The 13,387-nt window shown below is 48.3% G+C and overlaps 1 protein-coding gene across 2 annotated transcripts in view; it reads right to left on the minus strand.

Annotated features, from left to right (window-relative positions):
- Positions 1-6,100: 6,100 nt before the first annotated feature.
- The window catches only part of Trim66 (tripartite motif containing 66), a 46,907-nt gene continuing 39,620 nt past the window's right edge, over positions 6,101-13,387 (minus strand). The window contains exons 11-20 of one of the 2 annotated variants that reach the window (XM_004647335.2): positions 12,348-12,869; positions 11,992-12,184; positions 10,516-10,576; positions 9,832-10,006; positions 9,223-9,512; positions 8,642-8,768; positions 8,256-8,330; positions 7,622-7,774; positions 6,943-7,161; positions 6,101-6,229 (exon numbers count right to left, since the gene is read on the minus strand). In XM_004647335.2, coding sequence (XP_004647392.1) covers positions 6,170-6,229; positions 6,943-7,161; positions 7,622-7,774; positions 8,256-8,330; positions 8,642-8,768; positions 9,223-9,512; positions 9,832-10,006; positions 10,516-10,576; positions 11,992-12,184; positions 12,348-12,869 — 1,875 coding nt within the window. In that variant the 3' untranslated portion in view covers positions 6,101-6,169. Of the gene's footprint in view, positions 6,230-6,942; positions 7,162-7,621; positions 7,775-8,255; positions 8,331-8,641; positions 8,769-9,222; positions 9,513-9,831; positions 10,007-10,515; positions 10,577-11,991; positions 12,185-12,343; positions 12,870-13,387 lie in introns of both variants that reach the window. The other variant, XM_004647334.2, reaches the window with a different exon arrangement.

The raw sequence follows: 13,387 nt of genomic DNA on the forward strand, positions 1-13,387 counted from the left end.
CATGGTCCCTGTGCTTTGCTTATTCTAAGTAGGTGCTTTAGACCACTGAGCCATCTCACCAGCCCCGATCATTCATTTTTGAGACACAAATTTCCTTGGCTTCTTTGACACCATATTTCCTGGTTTCCTTCCTCTGTGGCTGGCTGCTGAGGTGGGGAATGCAAGAGGAAGAATATATTAAGGGGACTTGGGGCTGGTTGCTGTTCCAGGCAACACACTGAGACATCCAAGCATCCAGTAGACCACAGGATGTCAGTCTGAAGCTCAGGAGAGGGGGCTATGATGCTTATCAAATTATCTCAACTCTTCTGCATTAGGAGGCTTAGTTGCAAGTAACAGACATCAATTCAACTAAGCAGGAAAGGAGTTTGTTAAAAGATTCTTTAGGTAGTTCACAGAACCATCAGGAGAACCAGAGAATCAAGTTCAGAGTTACGCAGCCAGGAGCAATCCTTGAAGTCATGTGCACAACCAGGCTGCTGAAGAAACTATGACTGGCATCAGGCACCAGGTGCTTTACCTGTACTGCTGCTACTGCTGCCATGGAAACCCCACCTCCTCGTAACTAACTTGTCACAAGAGAGAAGCTTCTGTGGGGGGGGGGGGTTGTGGGGTTTTTGTTTCTCACTATCAGTAGACCTGCCACTCTATCTCTAAGGGACACTGAGAAATCAAGATTCTAGTCTAGTTAGCCCACATGAATAACAAATATTCTTTATATCTCTTACAAATTGCCTCACAGAAATGGCTAGAAATCACTAGCACAGAATGAGTAGAAAGGAGAGCTAGGAACAGGAAACTTGAGGCCACCACAATAGAAAGGCCCTTCTTGAAGTGTTTAGCACCTGAGAGTGGAAGGTGTTCACAGGATGCTTTTCCCCTCCTTCCACCTCAGACTTGTTGCTTGCATTGTGAAGAAAAGCTTATACTCCCACAGTAAGATAGAGAGCTGTAGTGTTCCCTAGAGGGAAAGACTCACCCACCCTGTGTCCTTAACAACAGCAGAATCCAGAATTTAAAAAACATCATGCAGTAGGTTCAATGATCGTCACTGAAAAACACTCTGGAATACAATTGCTGGTAAAGAAATGTACTGGTTTTTATTCTTAAATGTGTAGATCCTTTTAAAATCAGTTATACTTCCCCTTACAATATTCTTCCCTCATATCCCTAGCCACTTTGGACCCAATGGCCACATCTAGAAGAGGTCTATGAGGAACTCAACCTAGATGTCCAAGAAGGGTACATCTTGAGGAATGGGCATATGGCTCAAGAAACAGCACCAACTGATGAGGACGTTCCTCGAAGCAGCTCCATTTGGCCCATGAATCCTTTTCCATGCCCTGATCAGGATACCACTAGCTGTGTCCCACATCTCAAGTTCCATAATTCCTGTGTGGCCTGAGAGCCAGTTATGATCTTTAGGGCTGAGGAGTCTCTGAGAGGTCACTGTTCTCAGCCACCCGCATCCCAACTCTATAGAAAAGGAAACCAAGACTAAGGTCAAACAGCCCATAATTAGCAAAGCCAAAATTGAGGTGTTCAGACTCTCCAATGAGACATATTCCTACCATACATCCTTACCTCCAAGTACGCAACATCTGGCTCCATCTGGAGCAAGCAGGTGATGATGATCTGCCTAAATGGGGAAGACCCGGCAAAAGGGAGTTATGACCCCAGCTAAGCTCAGGTAAGTGATGACTACAGCGGTCCCCAGTCACCACCCTATCAGAATGTTATCAATGGGAGGTATGCACCCCTTCCAGGAGTCCCCTTCTGGTTGAAGCACTGAATCATGAACAAAACCATGTTTTACCATGATCCTGGCCTCCCAACAGTACATGTTCTAGCCAGTGTGAAAATATGCTGATGCATTGCCTACCAGGTAATGTACTTTAGCCAGACTATGATTTGGATATTATAAAGGTCTATCCACCCTCTTAGGCTGATGGAAATGGAGCCAAAGCAAATGGCTACAATGCAGTATGTGTTGAACTGGAAGAAACAGGGCAAAGGCCTCACAGAGACTGCCCCCACCACCCCAGTAGGAGCTCATACACATGCTTGGCAGGAGATGAACTGAGTCAGGGAGGAAAATAGACATGGAGGGTAGGGATCAGAGCAGCTCTGATTCTTTCTGCCTATCCAATTCCCAGAGAGGAGAAACTGCAGACAGCCACACACATGCCCCTTGTCTAGGCTAAGTCTGTGGATCTTAGAGAACTGAGGACAATCCAGTGACACATGGAATCCTGAAAGCAAGTGCAAAGGGTATTTCACAGAGTGAGTGGTGCTTGGGGTGAAATGCTAAGGACAGCTGAAGGCAGTTGAGGACCGAAAAGGATTCCTTTGATTTGGCAACTGGGTGGTCACTGGTGACTTTTATGCAAAATTATAGACATCTGAAGAGTACCTGAAAAAAATCAACAACAAAAAAGACTATTTTTAAACTAAACTTGACTGACATGAAAAAATGGTAAGGGACAATAGACTCTAAAATATTTTATTTTAACCTTAAGAGAGCTTTGGTTGCTTGCAGGCTATGTCAAGATAACTAATGGAGAAGGAGGCTGAAGCTCCCAGGAACTGGAGCAGAGGCATAAGGGAGGGAGTCAAGCTGTGGTGGGCAGACAGCAAGATTCAAGACATAGAAAACTAACCAAGAGCAAGAGGGGTGGAGAGGAGAAAGACGCAGACACAGGTCAATGGCGGGGAGAGAGGTGGGCAAGGAAGCTCTTGTTTTAGGAGCTCTCTTCTGTGAAGTAGACAAGGAAATCAGCCATTTCTGAAAGCAGAGATGAAGGGCACCGATAAGAAAAAAGAGCAACAATACCTTAAAGATTTTTCAATCAATACTGAGCCTGTCAACTATGAATCTGTCTTCCTTAGAAGTAAGGAAGAAGGAGCAGGAAATAGGCCGATGAAGAGAGTGAAGAAGGGTTGATAGTCTCAGCAAAAGATAGAGAGGATGGGGAAGTTCAGGATGCTGATCGGAATTCCTGGTGATGGACCCTGAGCTCAGGCTGGAAAGAGGGAGAAGCTCAGAAGACCAAGAGTTTAGGAGAGAGAGAGATGAGGTTGTGGAAATGGACTAAAGAAGCAGACAATTTCAGCAGTAGTGAGTGTGGCAGCAGAGAAGGAAGCACAGGAGGTGGCCATGGATGACAGGATCAAAGGCTCAGCTCATGAGAGCAGTGGGTGATCCCATGATGTGAGACAGGAACAAACAAGGAGAGGCTTAAGTATAAGGATCCAGGCAAAGACCTGTTGCTAGAAATAGGTACCAGAAGCCAGAGTCTCCTGGGTTGATGGTAGGACTGACTGGAGCAGTCTAGCCTAAGGAGGCTCTGCTCAGCAAAGGGGTTACTACTGTCAGGGTGTGCAGTTAGCTACTGCTAGGACTCAGGCAGGGTCAGCTAACTCACAGTCTGCAGAAGAATGCTTTGCAAGTTCAGTCTGAGTCTGCACTGGATTCTGCATTAAAATCCCTTCTGCATCAACTAAAGGCACACCACTATCCCATTTCTAATCACAGCCAAGAGCCAACTTCTCTTCGAAGGCTCAACATGCTATACCATGAGAACCCAGTATGCACTATATTTCTGTGGCATGACATTGCCAAAAGCTAAAGAGCTTAACTGACTTCAAAATGGGACCACTATGGGAATAAGAATGTCAGATCACCATAAATGGCATCAAAGAACAACTTACTACTTGGTAAGCAGGATTTTTTTTAATTTATATAAAGTTGTGTTATATATTCTGCATGCAGAAACAAAATAAAACAAAGCTATGACTAAAAAATTGGTATTAAGTATTTAGGGAAACCCAGGGAAAAGGTAACACCATGGGATAACCAGTGGGCCAGGGTACCCTTGGAAGGTATCCTTGCTTCCCATCTCCCTTCTCAGGTGCCTAATGGGAGCCATTCAGTGTGGAGTCTCAGACCAGAAAGAACATGGGACTCCACCATATCGCTAAGATCCCCAGGCCCAGCAGCTGACCCTTGAGTCCAACAGGCCACACCCAAACTGGGAGCCTTACTGGGAGAGTAAGGAAGTCAAACTTCTAATCAGGTCTTTCTCTTTCCCATTTGTGGTCTCCAGCTGGTTGTATGGAATCATATCAGTCAAATTTGAGCCTGTCACAGCCTCCCTGAGGCTTTTTAATGCCCAGGAACATGATGCTCACTCAGGGGTAACTGAAATGTGGATCATGAAGGAAAGAGAGCCGAGGACAGGAATTAATGAGGTAAGTACAGAAGGAATCTTGCCAGGCCAACTAGAGAGAAAACTCAACAACTGAAAGGGAAGTGGCCAGAGTCCAAACCAGAAAGTCACATGAACCCCAGAGATTAAGGCCTGACTCCAGAGATCCCCTGAAGACCACTTGCCTGAAGATTACAATGATTACTTGGTTACCCCAAACAAGAAGGCAAAATTAGGGAAACCAATCTACTTAGGAAAGCTTAGCAACTGCTGCTAAAAGAATGGTAAGTCAATGGCAACATTTCTGTGAAGTGCAGATCGGTCAACCTGGATGAGAAGGATGAGAGTAGTGCCATCCAGGAAAGAAGAAATTTTTTCTGATTTTTTTTTAATTGCTCATTTATGAAGGTCTTATAAACGAGAACATCCTTAAGCTGCATCTTTCCATAAAAACAAAGCCATAATCCAAGACTTCCCTGAAACTGGCCATGCTGTGATAGGACCTAGAAAAGCTGTCTGCAGGCCAGGCCACTGAAATGCCTGGCCCATAACTCCCCTGGCAGTATCAGCAATAGGTCTCTTCTCAATCCAATCCTTGCCTGGGAGAAGGCCTGTCCCCCATTTTCTGTCCTTAGCCCACAGGGACCCTGAAGGCGCATTTGCAGTGCGGCCTTGAGCTCCTATTCCCATGTCTTCCAAATGTTTCTTCCTACCTTCTAAGAGAGCTAAAGTCCTGAAATTGCTTCTCACCAAAGGACACTAATTTCTCACCTCTTGTTCTTTTTTTTCTCCACCCTTGACAGCACTTCCCCCAGGAATGCCTAGGCTACTGCTGGTCCCTCTGGCCATCTCCAACCTCCTATATAAAAGGATGCCAGCAAAGTGTGGGCTTTTCCTGGGCTGTGGACAGCCTGCAGGCAGGCAGGTGAGGGCACTTGCTTCTGATCTTTGGCTCTGCTAACTTGGATAGGTGAAGAACAGAATCTCTGAGCAGGAGAGGCCCCAGCAGAGTGAGCTGTTCTGGATCACTCTTGTGCCCAGAGAACTCTGTGCCTGAAGCAGGCAGGGGCTGCTTCCCAGTTTTCCCCAGGAGAACACACAGTCCAGATATCTGAATAGGAATGAGAAAGGGGTGGCCACAGACAAACACAACAATCACTTCTAGGAAGATAGGTTTTGACACCAAAAAAGTGCTATTAGCCCAAAGTAAGGGGCACAGAAGGCAGACTCTGAAGTTGACATCGTAATGCAAGTGAAATCTGAGCCACAAGATGCAGGTGCACACTGCACAGCCACCCAGCTCCGGTGAAAATGCCATTCCATCCAGAGGACTTTCATGGCAGCCACCTAAGCCAACCTCAGGAAAGGAACTATGAAAAACAAATACCCTGGAAACCGTTAGAACCAAATAGGCACCAATCGAGACCTATGGCCTCTAGAAGCCTCCATTATTCTGCCCAGGCAGGCACTCTGTCCCAACAGGACAAGCAATGGTAAACAGTGGCAGTCTTTGGCTGTGCTGGGCCAGGGATCACAGGCCAACCACATGTCCAAACCTCACTCCCTTCTTCTCCCACGTCTGTGCCAGGAGGAGTTCAGATACATACACTGCTCCTGAGCTCTGGCCAATAAAATCTGAGAAAGGTCTGCTTTCCTCAGCAGCAGAATTCACCAAAATGTTAGGTCCTCCAGAGCCCGACCAGGCAGGATATGTAATATGATTACTCTGGCAAGTAAGGAAGACCTCCCTCTTTCCTGTTTATTAATGAAATCTCCTCTGCAGTGGATGCACTGTGACTCCCAAAGAAATGCTGTCAATGTAAATGGCAAGGAAGAGCTCTGCGCAGCTCGAGGAGACTCGTCTCACAGCCACATTCTGAAGAGGATAAGTTGAAGGATGGGGAGGAATGGTCCGCAGAATGGGACACCAGCCACCAGAGTGCTCTGTCTCCTTCCAGCTCTCACACCTGTGAGATGCTGTTCGCCAAGCGGAAAGACATCCTCTTTGCTTTTTCATTTTCCTAGAAGAAAAACATTCATATGTTTGGAATTAGAACAGGCAAAGGTAGGATTTATTAACACACAAAAAAACCAATGTCGAGACTGGGATTTTCCAAAGTCAAAGTGTTTTATTGTACCCCAGAAATCCAACAACAAGACTCATGGAGAACTACACATGGTATGCTAAGTATCGTAAATATCTGGGAATGCTTGGTCTGGCCTTAGCGCGTAGGAAGCAGGCAATACATTTCCGTGTGATTTAATAGCATAGAATTAATGCTTCAGCTCTATACAGATGGGGCCACAGGAGTTTTCTCTACTGCAAGCAATACTTCTTCTTCCTTCCCAACAGGCTCAAAAATCTTTTCTTCCTGAAACCCGGACAAAGATCAGGCGCTAAGACCAGGTATGTCTCTTCTTATGAACATAACAATCACAGTGTCAATAACTAGTTCCAAGGGCTCCTCACCCTGGTTCCATTGTTAATTTTCTGGATGACCCTGGACAGGTCACATGCACCTCTCTGCATTCCAAGCCTCACTGGTAACTGGAGTTGGTGAACTATGCCCTGCTTTCCCTAGAGGCTAAGGGGTTGGACACAAAGGTTCATTGTCACCAGTGTCCCTCATGCCAGCCAAGCAGCTTCACATGGGGCTGCCCTAAATGTGCTATTCAGGGCTTTCTCCTACCCAATCACCACTCTCCTGTCTGCCAGCTGGTAGCAACTCTTTACCATGTGTCGTCGCCGCCTCTTGGGCTGGATGCCTTCCTGCATGTAGGGGGGCCATGGGAAGCCCTGAGGGGTGGAACATCCACTCTCATTAGACAGCTCCTCGGAGTCTGAGTCCTCTAGCCTTGGCTGGGCAAACCGTTTCTCTGGGTAGATCTCCTTCAGCCAGCCCTCAAAGAACACCTCCAGGCAGCGGCCAGCCTCTGCGACCTCCGAGTCAGGCTGATGGGGAAGAAAACACTGCCTGTCTGGCCTGCTTCAATCAGCTCCTTTCTTCCAGGCCCTTCTCTCAAAAGCTATATAGAAACCACAAAGCCTGGCTGGACCATCCTGAGATCTCATCCTGGGATGGCTAGAACTTGGCACGTTCTCCTAGAGCTCTGGATAACATGTTTGGTGGCAGCTCCTAAAGCAGAAGTGACTTAGATAAATAAATATCCACGGGTGGCCAGCCCCAAGGGTCTCCCTACCTTCCCGAGACTATTTTTTTCCCACCACAAAAATAAAAATATATCAATAAATAAATATTCACCACAGTGGACCCTAGGACTCTGTTCTCAGGTCCTCCTGGAAGCCCAGGACCAAATTGGACTCCTGACCCTCCCCCTCACTCCTATCCAGCCATGACAGTCTTAGGTCACTGAGAGGGCAACAGGAGGGAGGGATAACAGGCAAGACGTACATAATTGAACTTAGCACAGTTCCAGAACATGAGGCGCACATCTGACACCACCTCCTCTGGGGTGGTGTAGTGAGCTGGGTCTTTCTTTTGCAGCTTCCTTCGGATGATTGACAGATCCATGGGCCTTTTGATAATCTGGTAATAATGCCGGGCCTTGGGAAAGGAGAGAAGGGGTGGAAATGAAAGAGGAGGGGAAAAAAATGTGTAGGTATAAATAAGAAGGGAGCAGAGATGGAAGACAAGTTGGAATATAAATGAAAGAACAGAAGAAAGAGTGAGAAAGAGCAGAAATTTTTAAAAATGGAGGAAGATAAAGACAGGGAAAAGAGGAGGCATCATTTGACAGGTCAGGTTTGTGCAGTAGCAGTTATGGTGGAGGAAAAGAGGAGGGGAGATGGGTCCCTTGGACCATCCGCAAATTAAACTCTCACTACTTCCAGCAGCTATTCCCTGCACCCACCGTGGGCACCACTATGATCCTGTCCCATGGAAAGCCCAGTGGTGGTGAACCTATGGCACATGTACCACAGTGGGCTGTGTGTATCATTGAAAGCTCTAAAGGTTCGCCATCACTGGCCTGGGCTCCCTGAGCAGTTAGGATGGTAGCAGGCAGAAAGAGTGAAGCTTTCCTTACCAGGGGGCTGACAGGTTCATGGAAGGGTAGGCTGAGGCTGTTGCAACACAAGGACAGAACCAGCTTCTCACACTTCTGCAGAAATCAGAATTGGCAATGGTGTCATTTTTGTCCTCCCACCACCACCACACCCCATCCTTCAACAGGACCTAAACATGATTTATGCATAGTTGATAACTGCCTGTCCCACAGGGTATCAGCCACTAACTAAGGCACAGTGCAGGTTCCCAGGCCAGAGAATTAATACAAGAAGGAAAATCACAGTTCCCATGGGACTAGTCATCAGGCCCAGCCTAGAAGACAGCCACCAGAAAGGCCTCTCAGCCCCTCTGGACACATGCAGCTGCCCCAGTCAGCAAAGCTTGCTTCAGGAGACTTCTCCATACCTTCTGGTCGCATAGGCTCAGGCCAGGAGGTGCTCGCACCCCAGGCTGGGTGTAGCGGGCATTCTCGCAGTCGTACTCCATCTCAGGCTGCGTCAGGCTGCAGCACAAGGTGCACACCCACTCTCCCCTGCACGAGTAAGTGAGGCCATGGTAGGCTTCAGCACATTGCCCAGAGCACCTTGGCTGTCCCCCTGCCTTGACACAGGCCCTGGGGGCAATGGCACCTCTAGCCCCGCTCTGGAGGGAGTGGCTTCCTAACCACAAGCTTAAAAGAAAGTCAGTAAATTCCAGATTTAGTAAATCCCCCAAAAAATAGCAGGTAGGGGGAGCATAAAGCAGGGGCAGTGGGACAAATCTCTGGACAGGAAGCTGAGAACAGAAGACAAGCGGGAGCCAAGCAAATTTCCAACATGCACCGGCCCATGTGCAGAAGGCGCACAGCTGTGGGCCCCATCCCTCACAGACTACACGTCACACAGGCCCAGAAGAGGGAGCGAACCCACCCTGGGGCTCTGTGGACACAGCTTGGAATAATAATACAATCTGTCTAGCCAGATGCCCACCTGGACGGCATGACTCACCCCGGAAAGCTGAGCAGGGCTGGCACATGGCAGGAGAGGTGAAACACTTTGGGGCAGCGATCACAGCACAGCAGCTCCCCACCATTGAGACACACGGCACAGAAGTCCTCATTCTCTATCGGGACTGGGGGACCTTTCTTGGCTCCAGGAGTTCGAGGAATGAGCTTGTGTTCTTCAGGAGATGCACCTTCCACCTCTGGTGGCCGCTGCCCAGCCAGAGAAGTGACAGTAACCTTTCTTCCCCCGAGACCTGGGGCCTGGATGGCATCAGGCACATTATCCTGGCTGACCTTAGGGAAGAGGTGAGTCTGAGCAGTCAGGGCACAGCAGTGATGAGTGGCTGAGGGCTGCATGGGGGGAGGGGCAGGCCCTGAGCACTTACTGTGAGAAACACTCACCCAGGATCACAATCCAGCCAGCTCCCACACAGCAGAGGACACTCAAGCTGAGCATCCCATAGGCCCCTTTCCATGAGGTCAAAGTCTAGCCAAGCTACAACCCCACTCACTCAGGATAGGCCCTAAAGCTAGAATTCTGTCAGTAGCAGAGAAACAGGAAAAGCTCCTCAGCTGGGCCAAAGTTCAAGGCCAAGGCCAAGCAAAGAGGTACCTTAATGGTCATGCTGGAGGACTCAGTCCCACACTCAATGACCAGCAAGAAGCTCCCATCCTGATCGTTCTTCTGGGGCTTCAGCTTGAACACAGGCATCTCTCCCGAGGAGGCAGCACAGATCTTAAGTCGCTCCAGTCGCACATAGGGGATCTTGGGATCACTACTGAAGGTCCTGTGATAAGAGAGGTATCCTAGGTCTCAGAGGGAGCCACCCTTGCCTCAATCCCTAACTAAGGCTCATCTAGGATCCTACCATTTGATAACTACTCAAGATCTCCTCATTTGGACCCTGAATAGGTCCACAACGTGCCCTCTTACCAGCTATGCCTGGACAGCCCTGCCAGATACTAGGAAGCCCTCTGATACAGTCACTGATCAAAGAAAGGGGCTCCTGAAGTGTGGGGACTGTGCACAGAGTGTATGCCTGTGTCACCATGTGGGAGCAAGGACATCTTGGACAGCCAACCACATGGCCCTCTAGATGGTCTGGAGCTAAAAAAGACAGATGCAGGCAAGGTTCTGCTTCCTACCCTGCCCGGGAGGGAAGGGCTTCCTAATCGCACACTTGGAAGAAATCCAGTAAAGAAACTCTGGTTGGGTCATCAAAGAAGCTTCTTCTCATGCCAACCTCGCAGGGCATGCAATTGGGCATGAGAGGCGAGGTTGCCAAGAGTCTCTTACCCGATGCTCTGGTTTTCCTTTGTATCCAATTCTAGGACTCCTTGATCAAAGTTCTCATACTCTGAAGCAAAGAAACAAATAAATTTCCTGTGACATGCATCTGTGACAGCATACCCAGTCACCCCTGCCTTCCACTCCCATCTGCTCTTCACACCTTTGGCCACACACCTGTCACACCCTTATTATCTACAGTGGTGGCAAAGGCTTGCCTGCTTCCCAAAAGAAGAGGAAGGCCATCCTTTTATAAAACGTGCACAGATGACACTCAGAGGCTACTCACATGTGAGTGTTAGGTTAGGTACTGAGAGGCCAGCTTCTCATCTTCAAAATGGGCCCAGAAATCACTTGTTCCCTGCATGCTCATGCTGTGGGCTCTGAGAAGCCCACAGGGTTTCTGGGTTCTGTGTAGTCTCAGCCTTTTCATCCATGCTCTGGGATTCCACCAAGGCCTTAGAACCCAGCTCCCACTCTGTGGACCGGAGCTGCAAGGAGGCCTCCTGCGCACACACAGCCCATGAGGATGGGCAGGGAGCAGTGGTGGGAAAAGGAGGAGCTGGCATTGATTTTGCACCCCACAGCACCAGGTACTACCCTTGCATTTTTATGTGGGCAGAGCCCCCCAAAAATGTAATTTAATGCATAAAAAAGGATTATGTTATTGTGTATAATAAAAACCAATACTATTACAGTGCTTCCTCAATCAGTATGAGGGAGAAAAGGAGAAAAATTGTTTCTTTTGTGTCCATTTATTAAATGTATGAAAAATAGGCTGATAATCACAAATTATAATCAATAGCTATCCAACTTCTAACCCCCCAATTGGTCCCCGCCTCCCTCAGAAGCAAACCTTAGCCTAGCTCAGTGTGAGAAGGGGTATGGGTCGCTGAGAAGACCAAAGCCAAATCTCAATGGCCCAAATTCCATTTACTACGAAGCACAACACAAGTTGAAATTATCTGTGTGGGTACAAGGTAAATTCTTGTTACTACAAATAAGTTATTATGTGATTCAACTAGTTACTTCTTCCAGGAGCCTTTGAAGTCAGTCTAACTAGTCTTAGTTACATAGAAAGAAACCATTTCAGGGATGTTATTTCATCCCTGAAATAACATCAAATAAAAATACAGAGTGTGCGGTCTCACAGATCTGCCTGATTCCAATATTAGGCATGCTTTTTACCTATAATATTTTTCCCAGGCTAGCCCTCATGGGGTGAATTCTTTATCTCGCCTTACATACAACAGGACTCTGCATGGGGAATACATCCAGGAAGCAACATGGACCCGACCTGGCCATGGTGAGGGAGACAGAGTAGTGGTAGTCAGAGGAGGGGAGAGACATGTGCTTAGCCTTAGCTAGAAGCAGGGACTGCCTACCCTGCAGGCCTGTCTGCTGGCTTCTGTCTCACCTGTAACTACTGAGGCCACCTGCTCAAGTCTGGTCAACACAAAAGACAGTTGCTTACTCGCATCTCACCTTTTGGGTTCCGATACTGCTGCAGAGCTGTAGGGGCGCTGACCACTGGTGCTGGTAGAGGTTTTTTCACAGAAAGATTAATTGGCTCTTCTAGTTCTGAGGAAATACCCAAGTCCTTTGGAGCATCCAAGCCAGGGACTGTGGGGCCTTGTCGCACTGCGTCAATGATGCGAGTGGAATCTTCACTTTCCATCTTTCAAAAGTGAAAGATCAATAATAAGAATCAAAGAAATCAAACACATCTGCCATCAGTGGTCTCAGAGCTATTAAGCTAAGGCCTGAATGAGGCCTTCAGCAGCCAAACTTTTGCTCAGTGATAAGCAGAGGAAGTTGGCTGGCATCTTCCTGAGACTTACCTTACATAGGGAGTTCTCCAGGGAGGAATCGGCCCCATCCTTGGGGCACAGGCTCTCAGAAGTTCTGCTACAGCCAGGACTGGACCTGGACCCAGTTTCCAGCTGCATGTCAGATACTGGGGGCATGTTCTGCAAAGGACATGTCCCCAGACTTGGCACAGCCTGAATGTGACCAGATATGAGACTCAGCCCAGCCTGAGTGTGATCACTTGCTAGGGTCGTGATGACATGGGGTGAATCACTCATCAGGTTGGGCATGGACTGGAAGGTGCCACGCACAAGGCCTGGCACAGCCTGTAGGTGACTGGTGGTCAGGCTGGGCATGGTGTGAGTTTGAATACTTGTAATGCTGGCCACAGGGTGTGGGGGGCCACTCAGCACACTTGGCACTGCCTGATGGGCACCAGCTGCCAGACTGCTCACGCTCTGGACCTGCGGCTCTAGGGTCCTCGCCAGCCTGGTGGACGACAACTCCATCTCCAGAGAGTTGGAAAAGCCCATGATGCTCACTGAGGTGGAATGCTACAAAAGCAGAAACAGGAATAGAAGCAGGCTGTTAGTTGGGGATGGCGGGAGGAATAGGGGAGACCAGTCTATAAGAACTTTAATATTCAGATTCCTGGGGGCCTGCCCCTTAGCTCAGTTCTTTAAGTGGCTGCTTCAACAAAGCAGTCAGGCTCAGGTTGCTGTGGTTCAATCCCCACAACTCAAGCCAGCCAAACCTGCCCTGAAGGCATTTGGAGAAAAAAAAAAAAAAAAAAAAAAATCCTGCAGATTCCCCTCTCACCTCTGAGTGTAGTTGGTGCCCAGAATTCAGTCAAGACATGAAGTCCTGTCCCAGTTCCTGACACCAAGGAGGCTGCTACAATATGCCAGAGTGGGCTGAGGACACTGGTGTGCATGAGTGCACGTTTGTGTGCATATGTGCGTGTTTACTAGAGAAAAAGCAAGAGAGACCTACCATCTGACCTGAGGTGTAAGCACACTACCAGCCATAGGCCCTGCCTCTGGTCCTGTCCTTAAGCAGAGAGTGGACCAGT

This window comes from Octodon degus, unplaced genomic scaffold (genome assembly GCF_000260255.1).
Source record: "Octodon degus isolate 3935 unplaced genomic scaffold, OctDeg1.0 scaffold00302, whole genome shotgun sequence".
NCBI lineage: Eukaryota > Metazoa > Chordata > Mammalia > Rodentia > Octodontidae > Octodon > Octodon degus.